The sequence below is a fragment of the Chrysemys picta genome, chromosome 16 (genome assembly GCF_011386835.1).
Source record: "Chrysemys picta bellii isolate R12L10 chromosome 16, ASM1138683v2, whole genome shotgun sequence".
NCBI classification, from domain to species: domain Eukaryota; kingdom Metazoa; phylum Chordata; order Testudines; family Emydidae; genus Chrysemys; species Chrysemys picta.
Genome location: NC_088806.1, coordinates 21,121,102 through 21,143,265, shown reverse-complemented (window position 1 = coordinate 21,143,265; position 22,164 = coordinate 21,121,102). Strand labels below are relative to the sequence as shown.

General features: G+C 49.2%; 1 protein-coding gene across 27 annotated transcripts in view; it reads right to left on the bottom strand.

Moving 5' to 3' along the window:
- Positions 1-22,164, bottom strand: part of NTM (neurotrimin) — a 678,721-nt gene that overhangs the window by 270,790 nt on the left and 385,767 nt on the right. For 13 of the 27 annotated variants that reach the window (XR_010593317.1, XR_010593320.1, XR_010593311.1 and 10 more), the window contains exon 2: positions 15,472-15,556. Coding sequence is in view for 15 of the 27 variants with exons in the window: in XM_065570617.1 (XP_065426689.1) it covers positions 15,472-15,556 (85 nt within the window). In the remaining 12 variants the exon portion in view is untranslated. Of the gene's footprint in view, positions 1-15,471; positions 15,818-15,928; positions 16,061-22,164 lie in introns of those variants that run through there. The other 14 variants (XR_006174873.2, XR_010593310.1, XR_010593313.1 and 11 more) reach the window with 3 other exon arrangements.

Here is a 22,164-nt window from a genome sequence, read left to right as displayed (position 1 = left end):
AACAAAGGAAGATGAATCCAGCACTGAGTGAACTTGAGAAGTTCTATGATCTTCCAGCGAACCGGAGACAGGCTGCAAAGGCTGGGCCTAAAATATCAAATCAGGTGAAAGGCTGGGAGTTTCGACTGTACGTTGCCTTACGTTGAGGAGTTTATTTGAGACTGAGTTGACTTCTGAGCAGAACTGAGATGAGTTGTGCATGACAGGTACTAAGTTATGGCTTTGTAGAATCTGAACTCTCCTCAACCTTGAACACGGGAGAAGTTTCGACCCAGATACGGATCCAAACGTCACAGTTTGGGCATCTCGCTAGAATTGGCTGACATAGGACATGGAATATAGGACACACACACACACAGTCTCTCTCTCTCTCTCTCTCTCACACACACACACACACACACACACACACTGAGCTTTGGAGGAATTCAGGTTGTGATTTAGGCCTGACCCTTCCCATGAAACTGCCTTTAAACCAAAAATGCTGAGTCATCTGCATCACTAGCTATAAAAATCCCGGAGACGCAGGCTGAGATAAAAGTGTCTCTTTGCCTGTAACTATAGTGCTGTTTCCACAATGCTGCAGAGCGGCGTACGGGAGGGAGCAAGAGCATTACAGCGCTTAGCTTTTGATTATCAGTGTTTTGAAGGGTTTCTTGGCCTATTTGCTGGCCTAATTTGGCGAGACTTCCCTCAGCACTAAGCTGCCAATTGCAGGAAGGGGAATATATTTGTCTACGGGAACCATGCTGAGCTTAAAGCCAACAGAGGGGAAATGAGAGAGGAGATGCCCTTTCGGGAGCAGTCAGGACAGCTTCCTCCGAGATGGAGCACAAGGTTGTAGGACAGAGCTGATCTTGGAGGTGGTCTCTGACAGGCTGCAGAACCTGTGAGGACTGAGCCCCGTAGGTCTCTGATTGAGCCTACAAGTGTGCTGAGTGCCTACAGAGATGTCGCTGGCCTGCATTGATTTCCAGGAGGCCTGGAGGGTGCTCAGTACCTTGAAGGATCCAGAGGCAAGACCACCAATAGAAATAATCTGACTTTCCCCTCTAGGGAAAAAGAGAGAGGGAAAGGAGTTGCTTGGATTTTCTAGCAACATGGACCTGGCAGGAAAAGCTAATCTGGCAATTCCGCAGCACTCTACCTCTTCCGCCTGTATATTCAGTGTGGGTGACTCCACAGCATGCTTCTTTTAAGAATCCATTACTCTCATAGGCAAAGTTATTGTAATTTCCAGCCACTTACAAAAAGGCGAATTTTACAAGCAATTAGACTGAAATCTGGATTACCCATAGGTGTGGCACAGTGAGGCCAAAAAGTTACATGCAATGACCTAAATGGGACATTCCCCCGACACCAGGACATCACAGCCAGAGGATGAGTGTGTTGGAGGGGTTGTTCTCAGTATAGTTAACTACTGAGGAGAGCTGATGGAGGGATATGGGTAGGAAGGAATTGGGAGCCCAGGGCAGAGGAAAGGGAATAGTGTCCTATCACAGAACAGGTGAGTTGACACAGGTGCCCATTGCTATAAGGGAATGAAGGTCTGCACTGTCTTTGGGTTTTAAGGATTGTCCTGCTAGGGGGACTGCACAGAGCAGGGTATGGGTAAAGGACTTGGGACCACCTGCCAGCCATAGGTCACCTGTTCAAATGCAGCCCCTGATCTGCCACAACCTAAATGATGGTGTCATCTGATGGTTTCGCAATGGCCTCATGTGAAGAGAGTCCAGTTCCCAGTGGGAAAGCATCCATCACAGGTGGAACTAACTGCCCCCTTGTTGTGAGGATGAGCAGAGAAGGCAATGACTGACTGACCTCCCCAGCTCCTTACTAGATGTGATACTTCCAGGTCAGGTCTGAGTCATAGTGGTGGTATTGCAGAGAACCTGGCCTCCCCATTGCCCATGTTGTACCTCCCCTGTGGCTGAACGGAGAGGATGCTGGTCTCCAGGACTGCCAATCTGCAGGGCCACATTCACACGCAAATGGATTTTCTGGTTTTTAAATGATTATGCTCCCCTCATGTGAAGTCCAGGTCCCGCAGTCACTGGTCTGCATGTGTTTCCCTGACAGCCCTGGATCCAGGAGCCAACTGGCAGTGCTGGCTGCATTTGCAGGGGAAACGGAGTGGCAATGCCAGCTTTTAGTGACAAAAGGAGTGTTTATAACAGGCGCAGTGACAGCTGTCCGAATGCCACAATTATTTACAAAACGTTAGTTAAATTACTGACAGTTGGCGCTGCAAAGGGAAAGCTGAGAGGAAGAGCTGACATCTCCCCATCTCGCTCACTCAGCAGCACCAGTTCCTCTTTGTAGATCAGAACGTGTTGTTCCCCCCTTTCCACCAACTTCTGTCTCTGGCATGCCATGAGACTACACCACCTGAAGACACGGAGCTAGAGGGCGGGGGAATATACTTAAATTAATAGTGGCATCACCCTGGTGATCGTTACAAGCTGCCTGCGGCTCAAATGCTGCATCACACCTTTCTGTTCCCGCCTAAACCTGCCGAGGGCCTGATGTTGCTCAACACACTTTGACTTTACAAGAGCTCGGGTATTACAGTGACAGATGGACTTGGCTCATCATCTGCAGAATGAAGTTAGAGCTGTTGATTGACAGCCCTGGGGCCTGAATCCAAAGGAAAGATGCAGCGCATGGATGGACGGGGTAAGAGTCTCCTACATTAAAGCTGGCTATCATGCCTCAGCTTTTTACTGAGAGGACCACTTCTAGGAGTGAGATGTGGTTCAGTCAGGCCTCAACCACAGGCCAGGACTACCCGCGGCTGGGCCACTTGTGATGTGGAAAACGGAGTGAGGTCACCAAGCAGGCCACAGAAGAGCTGTATGTTACTCCTTGCTGACTTGAAAGGCTCCGACTCTCACTAAGCAAGCCCTTCCCCAAAAGTCCGTGTGCTCATAGCTTAAGCCCCTTAAGAAATTGCTGACACTGTTCTCCGTGAGGCAAGGAAAAGCAAAGATCTTTAGGAGTCAGGGGTGAGACGTGCAAATGGGAAAACTGGATTCAGAGCCAGTTGGAAACTAAAATTCTCCAGGAATCCATGAAGACGGGCAAGCCTGCAGTTATAAATTTGGTGTGTGCGCACGCATGGGTGTGTAGCCCAGGACTGAATAAACATGAAGACAGGATTTCCCCAGCCCTGTCTCAGGGGAAGCAGTCCTTCCAGAATTGGAGAAAATGAGGTCATTCTCATTATAGAGCATAACTATAGGAAACCCAAAATAAGATCCATCTATCCAGGGTTAAACACTGCACCTAGTGTCATGGAATCTGAGCATCTGGAGACAGAAAATGAATGCTTAAACCTCTTGGACCTCAGAAGAACCATACATGAGTCAACGGGCAGTTGATGCTGCCAGCATCAGAGAGACCAGGTCTCATCTCTCTCACACATACACAACCCACATACTATCGGCTGGGAGGAATCCAAAATGCTCCTTCCTAAACAGAACATCATGCACCGTATTCTACACTGATTTACACCCCCTAAAGCCAATTGGGTTGCAATGGGTCTTAGCCAGCCTAGGATTCGCATTGCCTGAAAAATGACATTCTGGAAAACGTACTGTTTGGGGTCAAAACATTTTGATAAAATCAAAACGTTTTGTTTAGATTTCAACTTCTTTTACATAATATAAACTTTGCAAACATTGAAATCAAAAGTAATCTTGTGATGAAAAATGGAGATGTCCCATTCTGAAAAGATCAACATACTTTCCCCGCAATTTTTCTTTCTAAAGGAACTTGTCAAAATCAACTTAATGTTTCCTTTTCACTGAATCAGCATTTTCTGACTGAAAAAATATTTCCAGCCAGCTCCAGTGCTGAAACTTTTCACCCATCCAAGCTCCTCTTTTCCCATTCCCCAGTTGGACCTGGGAGTAGACTCTTCTCCACGCTTTCCAGAAAAGCCTTCCAGCTGCTCAATGGAGAGTTTATGGGAACAGCCAAATGTTCTAGAGGTGGGTGGAGAAATGTAATTCCTTCCGCAGAGGATTTTGATACTTCAAAATCTGGTTTCATTCCAATTTGGATCAAAACCCAAAGCTTTCAAAATTCTCCACAAAAGGAGACGGCACCATGGACACAGGAAGCCCAGGCTGTGAAGGAGTCATGGCCTAACAGCCAGGTCCCTGAGGACTTCCAGAGTCTCAGCTCCCCATCCACCCACCAGCCAGGCTGCTGAGAAGGCAAGTGAGCAAACTGGCAGGAAACAAGACAGTTTTCCAATGTAAATCTGCTGGAAGTCAGGCTTACGTTGGAAATTTGGCAAAGTCAAGCCATTGCTGTGGAACATTTCCATTTTGAGGAATCAGAAAATTCGGATTAAAAAAACAATTTCATTGGAATTTCTCTGACCAGCTGTAATTCTGATCATCATTTTATATTAATGGGATCTAGGGAAAACAGCTGATTTTCCAGAAAAAGCCCAATCTTCAGAAATAAGGAAATACAAAGCTGGGTGCATAAACATATAGTAACCAAGGGCCAAACCCTGTAGTCTGGGATTTTCAAATGTGCCTATGGGAAGCAGGTGCACAGGTCCCATTACATTTTATTGCAAGTTGAGCACCTAACTCCCATAGGTCCATCTGAAAATCCCAGCTGTGTTCTTTACTCAGACCCTGTTTCCTTTGAACCCAATAGGGGTTTCATAAGGACTGCAGAAATGTTATTTATTAGAGATTGGTTTAAACCAAAGCCCTAGATCCAACCCCCCGAGTTGTGAATGGTTCAGGATTGTAGCCTAGATCTGTATAAAAATTTCAAGACTAGCCCCTATCTCAATGATGGGACCAAACAACCTTGACCTTCGGGGTGATTCAAAACCTGGGTTTGAATTCTGTGACTCTGCCCCACTTCCGTTATTTATACAATTTTACATCTTCTTCCTCACCTCTGAGAATTAGACTTGCCTGCCTGCTCCATACTATGCTTCTCATTAGAGGTGCCCAGAAAACATGAGCTTGAAAAACTCTGCTGCTGCTGCATGGAGAAAGCGAAGCTGAGAAATAATGAACCCACCACAAAAAAAAAAACAGACTCTAAAACCCGAACTAATGAATGTTTGGATCGTCTCCGGGGCTCTGCATGTGTCTGATAAAACAGACGCAGGTGTCAGAGCCATTTATGGTTGCAGGCTCAGAGTCGGTCAAAATCTCCCATCTCTGGAAAAAAAACTGTGATATTTCACCAGCTGCTTGTGTTGGAAGGTAGTTTTATTCTTGACTTACTCTGTCCTCATTGACATGCAGAGCTGAACTCCCTTGTCTCTAATTCAACAATCTGTGCCCTTTTTTTTTACATCCCCCCGCCACACACAGTAGTCACCACCTTTAGGTGCATCGCAGCCCTTCACCGCCTTGTCTCAATCGCGCCACCAATATTTTTTTCCCCCCATCAGCTGCAAAGTTAACCTGACACACTGATCCTGAAATCATCTGCCTCTCTAACTATGCACATAAACGCCTTTCCTCAATGGCTGCTTCTTGGTAGGGGGACACACCACTCAGTGCAGGCTGAAGCTTCCATAATGTCAAAAGCGAGGTTTTTAATATACTAATAATTTGGACATGGTTCAGCATTATAACGGATACCCCAGCACACGGAGGGGTTAGTCTGATTCTCAGGACATTTTACATAAGGATATTCTGGGGCTAATCCTCCATTGCTTTGTAAAATGTAACCGAATCAGCATGGTAGCATTTTACATGGATGCAATATGACCAAAGATGCAACGCTGTGTCTAGAAGATCTCTCTGCCTTGCTACCCCACTCACAACTTACGGACAGTTTGAACATTCCAGCAAACCCAATTTTTTTCTTCCGGCCTGATCCAAAGTCCATTAAGGATAAGAAATAGACTCCCGTGGACTTTAATGAGTCTTCGATTGGGCCCTTTGTCTCTATTGCATTGATGAGATAGCATTCCCCGTCCCCTGGTTTGAGTGTATATTTTCATTACAATTCTGTTACCTTTTTTTTTACCCATTGATATGATTAGAGATTGATTCATCCCCTTTTTGGGGGCCAAGGGGCCCAAAAATAATAATAGAAATGCACAAAACTGCTAAAGTTTTTTGTTTGAGGAGGGAGAAGATATAGGAAGATGAAAACTCTTAGCTGGAGTCGATTGGCACAGATCCACTGAAGTCAATAGAGTGACACTGATTTATTCCAGTTGAAGAACTGGTCCCCAATATGTATTAGTTAATACGTATGTGCCACAGTAAATCCACACGGCACTATACAGTAAGGAAGCTGTGCCAAACAACAACAGGTGCATGGCCACTAAGGGCTTTGGCAATGCCAAACAAGATGATATGAGGATGAGGTGTTGGGTAAGGATTCCAGTTAGAGATGGAGTCAAGCTATCCGGGTCTTCGTCCTTCATACCCCAGCTCCAGGACATTCAGGTCTGTACCGGCGGGAGACATTTGCCAAAGGTGGGCTCAGACAGTGAGTATCGCAATTTCAGGAGTGCTCACTTGGGCTTGGGCCCATCAACAATGCTAACAGGAGCGTGCCGCAGAAATGGTTGACTTTGGAGACGGACTGGAAGGTGAAGGCACCAGGGCCGGCTTGCCATGTAGGAATGGGAGATGGTGGGCATTGAGAAAGAAGGCACAAACCTGATAGTGGAATGAGGAAAACAAGAGGCGAGGATCTCTGGACTAGCTGAGGAGCACTTCAGGACATGTCTGGGAGAGAAGAACTTTAAGCTGCCTTTACGGTGACCAGATGTCCCGATTTTATAGGGACAGTCCCGATTTTTGGGTCTTTTTCTTATATAGGCTCCTATTACCCCCCACCCCCGTCCCGATTTTTCACACTTGCTGTCTGGTCACCCTAGCTGCCTTTGCACTTCCCTGATCCTAGGTTCAGAAGTGCCAGACTGGTCCCCCAGTGCAAATTAAAGCTAATTTAACACTGCTCTAATCTACGCCATCTGGCAATGATTCCATGGGGCTATTTTGCTACATGGGGAACAGCCAGATACAGCGATGCCCCAGCCACATATTATTTTCCCTGGACACACCCCGTAAGCCACCAGAGGGTTCCCCTCCAATGGAGGACTTCTCCATTTATTATCTCTGTTACAGCAGCCCCTACAGGCTCTGACCAAGAAAAGGACGTCGTTGTGCTATTCGCTGTACACAGACATAGAGACAGTCCTTGCCGCAAAGAGATTATAATCAAAATAGACAAGAGAAGGGGTGGGAGAAAGGAAGTATTATCCCCATTATACAGCTGGGGACACAAAGGCAGAGAGATTAAGTGAGTTGCCCACGTTCTTACAGGGAGTTGGGGAATTGAACCTAGATCTCCTGAGTCCCAGCCCAGCACTTTCAACACCACACCTCCAGCACTCACAGCCACCACGTTTAGAGATGCCTTGAGTTGCCACCGAAAACACTTTGCTATTTAAAGGTCCAGCGAGTTAATCTGCCCCCAATCCATGAGATCACAGCTCCCCCCCCCGTCTGGGTTCATGAGCCCTGGCAGCACGGGGACAAGTTTTCCTTTGTCTCATTTAACTGATCATTGGAGTTACTCACCCCTTCCTAGCAGGGCTGCTGCTGTTAGCATGCCAGCAGCACTTACAAGGTGCATGCACATAGCAAGACCCCATCCCTGATCCAAAGAGCTGCTTGTGCCTTTATATAACTGGCCGAACAACACACTCTCCAAAGCTGGCTTCATTATTTTTTATGACTATGTGAAATATTTGGTATGGGAGGTGAAAACATTCTAGAGTTGTGTCCCACCCACCTCAGATGGACAGGGATAAGAATGTGTTAACGTAACTCTTATCAAGCCAGACAAGCAGCTTCTAACCCAGAGAGCTGATAGGGCAGGACTATATGCTTGACCCATAGGACCAGAGGTTTGGGGTATGTCTACATTGCAATCATGGAGTTTGATTGCAGCTCCCGTAGCTTTAATTTAGCTAGCGCGGGTACAGAAGCAGTGAAGCACAGGCTATACAAACCCACCTGGAACTCCATATTGCCACAGCTTTGCTGACCCAGGAGCAGAGCCTCCATGAGCTGCAATCACTCATTGCAATCACTCCTCCATGAGCTGGGACACTCCTTCAGACAGGTCCAGAGCACATGATGCTCTACAGACAGCCAGTCTATCAGAAAAAAATATCAAGGGAAACCTTCCCCAGACTGAGCTCCTCTTCGATGGAAATGGGACTTAAAAATCCACACATATCACAACTATTTTCACTTAAACCTGGTTCCATCTCAGCCACCTCTCTCCTGTCACCGAGATGTACTAACATGTCACTTTAGCAATAAACTCCCCTTATAAAAACATGCCACCGTGAGCAAAGCAATTGACTTGGAGGCTGCAAACAAGCTTCCCTTGAACAATACACACCAGTAATAATGCTCCACGCTTCCACAGCCCCATTCGAGTGAGGAGCTTAAAGTGCGCTGCAGGGCACCCCATTTTACGGGCAAAAGGTGACGTGACTTGCTGAACAGCGAGGCAGAGCCAGGGATGGAACCCAGGAGTTCTGACTCCCAGTGCTCCCCCCTATAATTTGCAATGATTTTCATGGTGAAGGTGGCGCTTGGAGGGTGGGTGGAAATGTGTTCTGTGGGTCATACACACATACACCTTTATGCAAAGGCCTTAGCACAAAATCTATTTAATTGTTGGTTTGCCAGCCTCTCCCTTCCAGAGACCACAAATCTTTAAAGGGATTGGGCCTGGAAGGGAAATATAAGAAACTCCCACAACCCAAAATGAGGTTCTCGTGACCCATGTGGAGCGGGGGGGATCAAGGCAGAGTGAACAGGGCACTAAAGGGGCCAGAAGAAGTTGTTCATGTTGGCGTCAAATGAGTCAGTAGCTTACTTCTATCCTGGCCCTGCACACCAACAGTGTTGTCCAGGCTACCCCCACAGCTGTGGGCTCTTTTACAGCTCAGGGAGCAACAGAAGCCGGGTGACTTCTCCTCTGCTTTGGAAGTCAGAAGCAGAAAGCCCAGACCAAGCCTCCACAGAACTCATCCGTGGGCAAGCAGGGAGGGAAAAGCAGGTAGGAGTTTACAGGATGAAGCTCTGAAATGAACAATTGCAGAAGGTGGAAAAAATACCAGGTGGTGAACGTTCGGGACATCAGAACGGGATGAATATTTCATGGGAACAGCATGCTGGGGGCCTGAGCCCTGGAGAGGAACGTGAGTACTGATCCACTAGCGGGGAGTTCGGTGGGTGTACAAGCATGCCGGGAGTGAGCCGGGGCAGGAGCAGGGAGTGCTGGGGTGAATGGTGAGAGACTCAGGGTGACTCTGACTGCATTGGCGGGAAGGAGAGGTGTGAAAAAGTCCCCACATGACTGCAGCAGCACCCCTTCAGGGAGGGACTGAGGTCCAGGAACGCATGGCATATTGTACGCAGGGCTGCAGAGTACGAAACCATGCGATTCACGGTGCCATTCCTCATCGCTGCCCCGCTTCCGACTGCTGCCCTCCACCTGCACAGGGATGGTGGCTGCCCCACTCGACCTTCACCAGTCTAGCTCTGCCCACTGCCCCATTTCACCCGCTGCGCTCCACTCACCACCTGCACTGGCCCATCCACTGAATGCCTGGCACTGCCCATCCACTTCCACCTGTCCCTGTTGCCCTCGGCCCTGCTCCAGCTTCTTTTCAAAAGAGCACCAGTCCTTCCAGCACTGGACATCCTGCTGGGGGGCCTGAGACCCAGTGCTCAGATTGTCCTAAGAGATCCCTGCCCAGGGTCCTTCAGAGTGACAGCTGGGGAGGAGCTCTTCCGTCCCCTGCATCCTGGCAGAGACTCTCTCAGCTCATTGATTACAAACCACTGGCAGCAGGCCAAAAACCGCAGGAGAGATTTCCCGTCACTCAACCCTGGCAGCCTGCAATCGGGCCGGAATCAGGGGCTGTGCTTGGCCCAGAAGAGGGTGAGATTCCAGTATTCATTAATGTGCTCAAATATCCGAAAGAGACAAGCAACAACGGAGCAAAGCTGAGCCCTGGTGTACGTGGGTGCGGCTTCCCCAGAGTGAACCAAAGGCGCACGCCGCTTGGGCTGAATTTTGCCTTGTGTTTCCACTAGTGGGAGCAGGGGAAAAAAACCCACAAGCTGCATTCTCAGCTATGGACCGGAGGAAAAGTTCAGAACAAACCCCAACACTTGAGCCAGGAGATTTGCAAGAGTTTCAGAGGAACCAAGCAAACGTTTTGAGGGAATTTCAGCCTCTTTTCAGTTCTAGGTGAAAGCTTGATGTGGGTGAAATATGAACAGACATGTGAAAGGCTTGAAATCTGATCACTGCCCCCAATTGGCTGCGAACCAGAAATCAGCCCGTTTGTTGGAAATATTAAACTGGGACCATTTTCAGAGAAAACAGGCCTTTTTCTGAGCCAGGTTCTTTTTTCACTTAGGAACTGGGAAGTTTCACAGTAGTCTCCATGAGTCCAAGTGAAAACAGGCCTGTTTTGTTTTGGAGCCAAGTTGCCATTTCCCCAATATTATTCCAGGGGTGCAATATGGGGTGACATGAAAATGCAAAATATAGCCCTGAAAAATGTGGCAAAAGGATCCATGGAAAAACATGCTGCAGTTTAGCAGGGCCTTAGTCGAGACCACAGGAAACTCTGGGGCTATGAGCCCAACCCAGGCAAAAGTCTGTTGCATTCAGTGTGGACATTTTGGGTTATTCAGTTCAAAAGCAAAAACGTTGGGGGTTCAACTCTGCATCAAGCAAAACCAGGCCAAAAAATGTACAAAACTCCTGCAAAAAAAAATTACCCCACCTCTGAAATCGGACCCACGTGGGCCCGTGGCCTGCTTGGGGGCACCAGTGACTGCAGTGTGATGCTGTATGGGTGCCAACGTCATCAGATGCTGATGCAATTCCAGGATCAAGGCTTAAAGTGTGGAGTGAAATTGCCAGTATAGATATTCTCTGCAGGTACATCTACATTGCAGCTGAGAGCATGCTTCCCAGCTTGGGGAGACAGACACGCTAGCTCTGCTTGAGCTAACATGCTAAAATAGCAGCATAGCTGGGGAGAGCACAGATCCTGGCTTGGACTAGCTGCCCAAGGGGTTCAGGCATGCTCCCAGGGGCAGAGTAGACGTACCCTATGACAACAAATCAGTGGGATTCGGGGCAATGCACCCACTTGCAGACTTTTTTTCATGCAGCATCTGGCACTTCCTGGTTCCAATCAGGCTGGAAATATAGTAAGAGGAGTGTCATTCATGGTATCTCAGTGCTTCTGGTCCAGCTAGAAATGGGAAGCGTAGAGGACAATGGAAAGGAAGATGACAGGCCTCAATCTTCCCATAACAATGAAGAGGTTAAAAGGAGTTACTGTAGGTGGCTGACTTCTTGTGGAAGTGAAGGGAAAGTTATTTACTTGTTCCCATAATATAAGAACTAGGGGCCACCAAATGAAATTAATGGGCAGCAGGTTTAAAACAAATAAAAGGAAGTTCTTCTTCACACAGCGCACAGTCAAACTGTGGACCCCCCGACAGCCATGCATGATCCCCTTTAGAGTCATGACAGCCAGGTCAAGGACCCGGATCTAATAAATAATCTTTGGCATTGATCTGATGAATTGGTGGATACTCAGCCTGGTCATCCCTTGACAGGGGTGCCTGTCCTAAAACGACCCTGTAACAGACATTAGCTCGGCCCCTGAGTCGAGAGGTCAAGGACTGAATGGGCCAGGGAGAGTGGACCCTTCTTTAACCCTGTGATAGAGATTGTTCTATGCCAGGATGGAAGCACGTTGGCATGGGGCGGCATGAGGAGTTTCCCTGGTCACTGCCCAGGCTGTAACAGCGCTGTGGACAAAGAGTGGCTCCCCAGGGCTGCCAATCTGGTGCCTTTCACAAGCGCTGAATTAACTTCATTCTCAGGGACAGCGTGGACAGAGTTTAAAACAGCCTAATTGGCTAATGTGACAGAAGGGGGGGGGGGCATGGGGTCCAGGACTCTCATAGTGCTCCAGGGAATCTGCTTCTTTGGCAGCCAAGTTATTAAACTCGTGTTCCCTTTGCTGGCTGTGAAAGGACAAGAACAAAACTCCAGAGCTTTGCTGCAGTTCGCTGCTTTCCAAACTCAGATGGAAATCAGCTGAAAACAAGGAAGCCTTTAATTTGAGTCACTTCCATTAACTTCAATGCTGCCAGGAGTTAAGGGGGCATTGCCCAGCTACAGGGTCAGAGGAGAAACCCATTGGTGGTGATGGGGAAGGACAGTGGCCTCACCCAGATCAGCACAAGCTTCTTTGAGGAGCATTACTATTCAGAACAAGTTAACTCAAACAACAGATCAATAGTTACACATGGAGCCAGCCTCTGCCATCAGGCTTTGGACAAGGAGGGTGAGGAGAGAGTGCAAGAGACACTCATGCTTCTTTGCTTTCCTATCTTGGAAATCGTTATTTTCCTGCACTTTTCTCCACCAGCCTGTAACCACTGCACAGCTCAAAGCAAGTGTGCCCACAAGTGTCTGCGACTGCCCGTGTGTCCACATGAGCACACGTGTGAAGTTACAGGTGAGCATGGTGCACATGCTTATGCATATGGGTGTAGGGCATAGGCATGGTTTGCATGTCTATAAGCACATGTGTGGACATGGGCATCTGTGAGCGTACACGTGGTGTGTGTAACCAAGAGTATGACTGCTTGAATAATGATTCTCAAACTGGGTCATCAGCAGGGGTAGAACCCAGAACCAGCCAAAACACAGTCCTCTGCCACTTGAGCTAAAGGACTAACTCCACGAGATGATACATTAGTAGGCTGTTAGCTTTGATGTGCAATGGCCACTAGAAGGGTATTACGCTCACATGGTTCGCATGTCCCTGGGAATGCGTGCAAGGTGTAAATGTGCATCTCTTCACGCATCTTGGTGCATGAGCGTTTGAGTCTGTGGACGTCTGTCGCCAAACAGTGTCTCTCATTAAGCTCCTGTGGTGGATGGGCTCTAGTGTCGAACTCAGCAAAGCACACTGCCGTCCCGGGGTGCTGGCTGAATGCCTTCAATCATACTGCTGCTGCCTGCTCAACTGAACCCACGTTCCCTGTGGCTCCGTTGCAGCCCATCTATGTGCAGGATTTTTCATTCTTTCCTACGGGCCTCATTCATAAAAAGGGAAATGGCCCAGCTGCTGACTCACCCTATTGATCCTTTGTTCTAGGCTGACGCTACAGGACCACTCGCGGTGGAGTACATCTCTATCACGTGCAAAGTGCCCAGGCTTACATTAGAACGAAGTGACCGGGATACACCCTCAGCACTGCCAGAGTCCCCCCTGCCCCTCTAGTCAGACCTGACACAGAGACAAAGTCCAATTCACATCCTCCTTCCCTCTGAGTAACTTGAGGGGTGGGGAGGGAGGGAACTGGGGTGTCAGTCAATGCCAGCCCCCTGATCTGTATCCCAGTGTCACCTTTGCTGCCTGGTGCCCACATGCCCCTGCCGGCCCCTGTACTTGGCACCCACATTCCTGTGCCTTTTGCCTGCATTTCGGTCACAAATGAAGGACTGGCCTCTGACCATGGGGCAGTGCTGCTCCTGATGGGAGTCAGGACAGGTCATGGGCAAGCTTCTCCCGAAACAGCTCAGCAGGTCGAGCCCTGACCTGAGTCACCTCCTGTTTTTTCCATTACTAGGCACCCTCACAGACAGCCAGGCTCATGCGGATCAGATCCGAGGGACAACCACCCTTCTCTGCTGCTGCTGGGATCCTGGAAACCCAGGAATCCTGCAGCGAGCAAGCAGGTGCAGGCTAGGAGGGAATTGACAGCAACCCAGCTGGAGGAACCCTGTGAGGTGTAGTCCCTGCATTGGCATTGTGCTTATGTTTCCAGGGGCAGTATGTGGCCCTAATTTCATTTCTTTTCCCTGCACCACTTCAAAAGGGAGACTCAACCAGCGTTCCATGGCCTCCCCCCTGGAGCCAGCCCCACTTTTTGCCCATCCTTGGCACTGCTCCACTCACTGACGCAAAGAAGTAGGAGAGTTTAGCTTTTGCCTGACACACCCCGCAGACGGACGTGTAGCGCTGGAGCAACACGCGGCCACTAAAAAGTCGCTCCTGAGCACCAGAGAGTGTTAATCGCCGGTTGTGAAGCTTGCAATTAAAATGAATCATTTAAAGAAAAGGAAAAAACAAAAAAGAAAGATCCTCGTCATCGGAGACAGAAGAGAATTATTAGATGACCACGTCCGTCTGCTGCCAGAGGAGGAATGGGTGTCTGGGTAACGGACAACCCAGGTATCGCATTGATTGCGATCTGAGACATTATGTGTTTGGCAGCATTCTCAGCCTCTGCATCCCTTGAATAAAGCTCATCTCTTCCCTTTAAACAGCCCCCCAGCATGGCTAACAGAGGAGGAGGGAAATGCCCCTAGCCGTCTCTGAACACTCCAAAGAGTTAATGCCTGTAGGGAGTGGAACCCCCCGCCCCCCCGCCACGCCGGAGCGTGCATGCAATGGGATTTTAATGAGCAGTTCTGCGGGCGAGGCACACTGGCGTTTGCACCCGCCATGCCTGGCACCAAACTGACACCCCTCCCATCACTGACACTTTATGGCTGCTCCTCACTCTGCCCCTCTCGTGCCAAGAAGAGCCCGCTTCTGGCTCTCACCACACGCCTGTCGGTGCCTGCAAACCAAACAGGGGACTCAAACTTCAGCACCATTTATACTTTGCACACACACACTCCCAGCTCATATTTATTGGACATGCACGGAGGCATCTTTAACAGCAACATCAGCCTCAGAGGACCAGCTCTCTCCTGATCCCAAAATACAGGCACACACAAGCCCACATGTTCTACAAAGTGACCAAGCCACAGCCACAGCATTGCCAGAGATGCCAGTGCCTTAAACACCATGCTGGCAATCCAAGCAGATACCGGCACAGAGACATAAAGACTAATTCCCACTCCCCTTCCCTTTCAGTAACTTTTAAGGAAGGGAACGGGGGTGTCAGTTAATGGTAACTCCCTGCCTGGCAACCAGATCTCACTGCCAGCTTCACTGCCTGGCACCTATGTTTGCCTGCCCGCTCCCTGCATGGCATCTGCATTCCAGTGCCAAGGGAGTAACAGAATTTGCCCTCTTCATTCCTTTGCAGACCCGGTGGCGTTCTCTGAACCAGCAGCCGCTTCACTATATCACAGCCTTTCTTGCCCCCCTGCCACCCCACTTGCCCCAAACGCAGGAGCCCCAGACACAGCGTTGCATTTTCTTCCCCAACTCGGGGGTCTCATCCTGCCACAGTGAGGACAAAACCGGCCAGAGCCCAGGCTAAGCAGCAGCCGCCCCCCCATACCAATGTGGCATCAAAAGCCCCTGGCATGCACCTGGGGCCGGAGCACCCACAGAGCAAGACCCCTGTAGATACCCAGAGGAAAAACATCTGCTCCTACCTGAGGGTGGCACTCTCCCCTTGTCTGACGGTCACGTTGTCCATAGCTTTGGGGAAGGTGGCATCTCCGCTGCGCACGGGCACTCCTGCGGGCACAAGGAAGAGCAGCCTGAGACAGAGGACGACGAGGCACCTCCAGGGCACGACTAAGCACCCGCCGACCCCCATCCTGGGCAGCAGGGACTTTCCAAAAGGCCAGAAACACACCCGACAAGGCAACCAGGAGAAACGGGGGGGAAACCAGGCAAACAGGGTGGGAGCGCAGGGCAGGCACGGAGCTCCTCGGAGATTAGCAGCGCCCCTGGCAATCCAGCCTCGGAGAACCGAGCATCCGGAGGGAGTCCCCAGTATTCCTTGGCGAGGGAGGAGAAGGGGGCACCGGGGTGCAGGGGAAGAGGAGGGGAGGCGCGGGGGGGCTTCGCCAGCCGGCTCTTCCCAGGAACAGTTCGGAATCTCACTTTGCCCAGGCGCTCCCCGCCCCACGAGGTCTAAACTCCCAGCTCCGGCTTTGGCGAGCGGCTCCCCCGGCAGCAGCTAGAAAGTGAGGAGCCGAGCAGAGGCCTCCGCGGGAGCCGGGCACCGCAATCCGCTCCGCCGCTGCAACTTGCGGACCGCCCGGGCTCGGCTGCGATCTCCGGCGGGGCGCAGGGAAGAAGCCCGGCTGGCCCCGGCTCTGCTCAGCGAGGGGAGGACGCAGCGGCCGGCGGGAGGCGACAGGCGCGCAGGAGAGGCGCGCAGGAGCCGGCGGCTGCCCCCACTTTCAGCAGCCCAGCTGCGCGCTCCCTCCCGGCCGGGAGCATCGCCTCGGAGCTCGCCCGCCCGGGCGCTGCCTTCCCGGGGTTGTCATGGCAGCGACTCCATCACTGACCAGCGCCCGGGCTCCGGCCCCGCCACACTGAGCCGCGCGCGCGGAGCTGCTGCGGGGCTCTCCCACTTTAACCCTGCCCGCGCCGGGCCGGATTTAACCCCCTCCTCCCCAGGCCCTCGGTAAACACGCTCGCCGTGTCCGCGGCCACCCATTTCAACTACTTTGCTCCTTCTAGAGCAGGGAAGCGCCAAGCCCATCGCCAGCATGGATTACTGCCTGGCAGACGGCGAGGGGTGCCTCTGAAGCCACCCGGGATTATTACAGATGGGGAAACTGAGGCACGGAGCAGCAAGGTCACACAGTGGCTCAGTAAAAGGAATGGGAACAGAACCCAAGGCGCCCAGTCCTGCGTGTGCGAGCCATAACCCCACACTTCCTAACAGGGGGCTGAGAAGCTCTTACATAGTAGCTAGTTTAATTCCTAAATACTTTTATCCACTCATAACTTTGGACATATTGCAGTTGCATTATGCCTAGTCATTTCTCCCTCCCTCCACCAGCTGCTCAGGGTGTTGCCATTGCTATGCACAATTTCCTGCAGATAAAAGGTGCCAGGTAGACAGCCCTGGAGAACGAAGTCATTTATTTAGCCGAACAGGTACAACGCAGGCAGCCGAAGCGCCAATACCTTAGTGTTAAGCCATGGCACACATAACTCCTGAAGTCAGTGCAAGCTGCAGGCGCCCAGCTCTTGTGAAAGTCAAGCCCTTCCTGCCTGCTGTAAATGGTGGTTTTAATGGTGAAGACACCTAGGAACTGAGCTGAGACTTCCCAATTCATTTCCACACACAGGGCACCCACCAGCTATTAGATAGCACCGTTTTTTGTTAAATTCCTGCCAACCTGAGCTGGATTCAAACCAGTGACCTAGATGTGAAAAGAGCCATAGCCCGCTACTAATCCCCTGAGTCTCCCACCCCCCTGTAAACTACTATTTAATTCACTAACTGTGCTATTTCATTTCTCAAACATTCTGAGATTTGCCTGGTAGAGAAGACACTATCAAATAAAGCCTTATTATTATTATTGAGAATGCTAATGGATCACAAGAGAAGGGGATTGCTTTGCCAGTCTCTTTGCGCCTTCTTGTTCCATTTTTTTTAAAGCTTGTTTGCTCTGAATTTAGCACTGGGAGAAGGTGCTGGATTGACAACCCTAGAGGCAGAAGTCATATTTATCCACAGCTTCCCCATTTTAGGAACAGACTTCCGATAGGAGGAGTGGGACAAACAACCTAACTAAGTTTAAGATGGAGCTTGATATGTTTATGATGGGGTTGCCTGTGATAGCAGAGGACTGGACCACATGACCCAGGAAGTCCCTCCAGTTACATTCACAGCATAAATACAGCAAAGTTAGCTAAAAGCATAAAATATTTGGGTTGGAAGGTTGCAACGTAACACTACTTCATTTCTTACAATTTGGCATGATCACGCACACAGGAACCCAAAAACAGAGAGCAGGCTGCTTCCCAAACCAGAGGGACACAACCACCCCACCTTACTATTTCCCTGTAGACTGATTGCTGAGCCACCAGATTGCACACTTCCCTACAGAGGCTTCTAGCCTGCAAGCAGGACCAGGACTACCCTTAGGATTTAAAGTGAGAGCTTGGTGTTTTTACAGCACCTTCCAGCCCTAAGTTCCTATTTTGCCCCCTGCTGTGGTAGGGAGACACTCACTGGCATGAGGAGTTCAGTCTCAGTGGTCCATTCGGTCCCGATGACTGCCAACAAAGGGTTAAACTGACTTAATTCATTGTTTCCTCTATTGTTGTAATGCTCCAATGCCCCAGTAAGGATTGGAACCCCATTGCACCCCACCATACAAAACAGAGTGGAAGATACATATGAGGCAGTGTGGAGGCTTTTTTAGGAAGAAACCTGAGAGCAAACTGGGCTTATTTCACACAGATCTTCCCAATTCTCCTCCAGGCCGTTCGTGACCTGTCTGTTCGTAAGAGACCGTTTTCCTTTAGCAGCAAAAGAGGAACTCTTAAGAGCCATTCAGATAACCCCTCTCTGCCTGTTTTCCAATGCACAAGGTGCTGTGTTGTATTCTAGGTTAGTGGGAGCTGCTTAAATTAAAGGCTTGTCTATGGTGGTGGGGGAGTGTTTTCAGGTAGACCCCCTCCATGTGGACACTGTTATTCCAGTACACATAAAACCCATGAGATTTATTGATCACAGGAATGTTGTACAACACTCACTAAGACTCCAAGTCCCACCACAGCATACACTGGGCTCAGTTGAAATCATCGGATGGATTCTCTTTGGCTGTTCTCAAGTCCTGGGTGGGCATCTGATGGGGAGCTCTTCCTCCCATCTTTCACACCCCACTAGTATAAAGGGACAGTCAGCAGAGTAACACTAGCCTCCATCCATATGCCCCACTCCTTCCCTCTATGAGCCACCCTGTCCTTCATTCTCATGCAGCCTCCGGTCACTTTTTCCAGTGGATTTAAACAAAGTGAAGAATGACTCCCACATGAAAAGGGCTGGGATAGGAAACAGTGAGTGAGCCTGTCACTTGTCAAAATCAAGGCTGCCTTTAAACATTAAATGTGCCATTCTCTAACCACACCACCATGCTGCCTGGGGTGATCTTTCCACAGGCCAGACTGCCAGCCTCTCTGCATCAACTCCCCTCCCCATTTAATATAAAAGAGCAGCATTGGAGGCAATAATGCTTCAGGCGCGGAGGATGAAAGGAATGTTGAAGAGTCTGGATTGGGGGGATATGAAAAAGATCTGAGCAGCATTTAAAGAGAAATTAATTCAGCTACACGAACAGGAGAGCTGAAGCATCCCCTAAACCAATTTGGACCACACAGAGCTCTTCACAATGCAGGATACTGAGCGGCAAAAGTTTCAACCAATGAAACAAAAGAAACAAACACTGAATCATAGGAGTGCAATTTCATTGGCTGATCCGTGACGCTGTGATTGGGTCAAGCATGAAGCAGCACGGTCCAGTGGTTAGGGTATTAACCTGGAACATGAGAGACCCGGGGTCAAATTCCCTGCTTCGCCACAGACTTCTCTTTTGACCTTCAGCAAGTCACTCTGTGCCTCAGTTCCATGTCTGTACAATGGGGATAAAAGCACTACCTCTACCTGTGAGGGTAAATACAGTAATTATGAGGAACTAAGACTCTACAGGAATGGGGGCCATATATAAAATAGAATAGATATAATAGAGTGAGGTGGGGCAGAGTTACCTAGCAATAGGAGATTGGCAATGCTCTGATGATTTTCAGTCATTTCCCCCCCCCCCACAAATCCAGCCTGCTCGTACCAAGTCTTACCGACTCCCCACTCCACTTCTCTGTCTCTCCCTCTTGCACATACACAATGTACAAACAAATGAGCCTGTCACAGCTCATCTCCTCGCCGTTCACTGTAATTGGTTCAGATTTTAAAACCATCCATAGACAGTAAACACATGCACACAAACAGCAAAAGAGAAAAAGAAATCCAGCTTCCTTTGAAATATTCTGCGACTCCAGGAGCGGAGGAGCCAGCAGTTGAGTCCAACTGTGACTGTGCAGCAGCAGCAGAGAGAGAGCTTTGTAGCTTCCTCAGGGGACACGGGCAATCATTTTCCTTTGCTAGATTTGGACCACGACAGAAGGCTGGGGTCTGGTATACATGGGGAGGGCGCTTGCACACTGGCATCCAACTGAACAGGGAATGTGACCTCTTTTTCTGATCTCTCCCAGCTTTCTTCATAACTAAAGATCTGTTTTCCTTGTGCCTGTTGCCTGCCCAGGGTAAATATGGAAAGAAAAATACCCCCAACCTGTTCCTTCTTTCTAACAAGGCTAAATGCCCCCCTCTCCTGGCAGAGTCCATAAACAGAGTGTGCAGGAGGTTCTGCAAAGCAAGGTACAGACTGGCCAGGAGAAGGCTGGCTAAGGGTACTGCTGTGTGTGTGTGGGTGGTGGTGGGGAGATATAAGAGTGAGAGATTTAAAGACAGTCTAAACTGGGATAGTATTTTCCCTGGGATTATCAGAAACTGTAGGGAAGGGGGCTGCATGGACTGATGAACCTAGGAAAGGCGAAGGGGCAGGAGAAGCAATAGTTCATGTGTCTAGTCTATGGAGAAATCCCCAGGGAGAGTCTGAAGGCGGTAGAAGCTATCTGAATGAAAGCAGAGCGCCCAGGAATCTTGCAGTGTCATAGGCTGAGTGGATGGGAGCTTTAAGAGTCCGGATAAGGTGTGGAGAAGCAGGCTGAAAACCTGGCTGTATCAGCGAAGCAAAATGCTTTTGAGGGGATATTTACTCATATTTCTAGAGAGAAGTGGACAGAGACAGTGCAAAATTCAGAGAGGGCGAGATTGGACAGGCAGACAGTGCAAAATTCAGCAGTTCATAAGGACTTACATCTTTCCACCCTTGACTCACGTGGCCCCGTCACAGTTCTGCTATGACCTTCAACTTCAAGCAAGGGCATTTTCATGCAAACACACCCCTAAACTCACAGCAAATCTCTGTAAAAACCACCAAGTTCCACCTGCGTTAGCATTCCCACTCGGCTCTGATGCAAAAATGACCCCTGGGTCTTGTGACTGGTTTGCAAGCCTTCCAACACACACAGGCTGAGCTTCTAGGGGTTTTTAGCAAAACTAGAAATAAGCAGAAGGAAAATCTCCAGATCTGAACGCTTCTGAACTTTGAGGAGCTTTGGGATCAGGTTCCAGATGCAAAAATTTGCAGCCAGGGTTTCCCTGTCAATTTGTAGTTAAGTGCTGTGAGTCAAGTGAAGCCAGGTCAATTTCATGTTATTTCAGTTTTTCTGCAAACTTGGCACAGTGTTCATGTTTAGCTTACATGTGGGTGTGTGTAGGAGGCCATTGATATACAGGTGTGTACACACACACGCGCGCACAATGAAAGAACCAAACACTACACAGAAAATATATACCCACTAACATGGAAGAATTTCATTTCAGATACAATTTCACCTACAGAAATTCTTGGTATATTCAATGTATACAATTAGATGAGCAACATTTTGTTTCCATTTACAGACTCTTATGGGGAAAGACCTCAGATTCTGCACTGAGCTCAGATACTACAGCATAAAACCTGACGATGGATGGACACGTATACACTTTTGAAATTGCTAACTCTCATCTGAAACTTGATCCAAAACTCATCTCTAATAGCCACTGTAACACCTATGCATACAGTACCCTTAACATACATACACACAATTATTGCATCAACCTCTTTCATACAACATGTTAAAATTTATCCTTCAGCGTCCTCAGGGTTATAAATGTGCTTTGCAAAACCGCACACTCGCTATGTAAGCAAACCCATTAAAGTCAGTGGGTCCTAAGAGTCTAAAAAATAAAGATTCATTGATAATACAAAGGATTCTCACCCCTCCGCACTGACATAGGACACACAGACTATTTTTTTCCATTGCTAATAGTGGCCCCAATTAGGAAACCATGATAGCACGTGGTATATGGCTGGTGACCTTTCCGAACTCTCTCCTCCCCAGAGGAATTCAAACCATGAACAGAGATGATGCTCACGGATGGTCCACTGCAACTCTGCTGTGTCAGATCTCAGACGTTCCCAAATAATTATAGTTCATTCCACCCCACAGCTCCACCCGAGGAGTGATTCACTTTCCCTTCTGCTGTTTTTTTTTTAAAACCCCTCCCCGCTCGGTGTCTCACAATCCCCAGGCTCCCCAAACCCCCAAACTGCTCCAGCTCTTGTCTGGCTAATGCTTTCCGGGAGCTGCCCCAAATAATTGTTTGATGTAGATTCAGCAGTCGCAGCAGCAGCTGCTGTCACATTTGA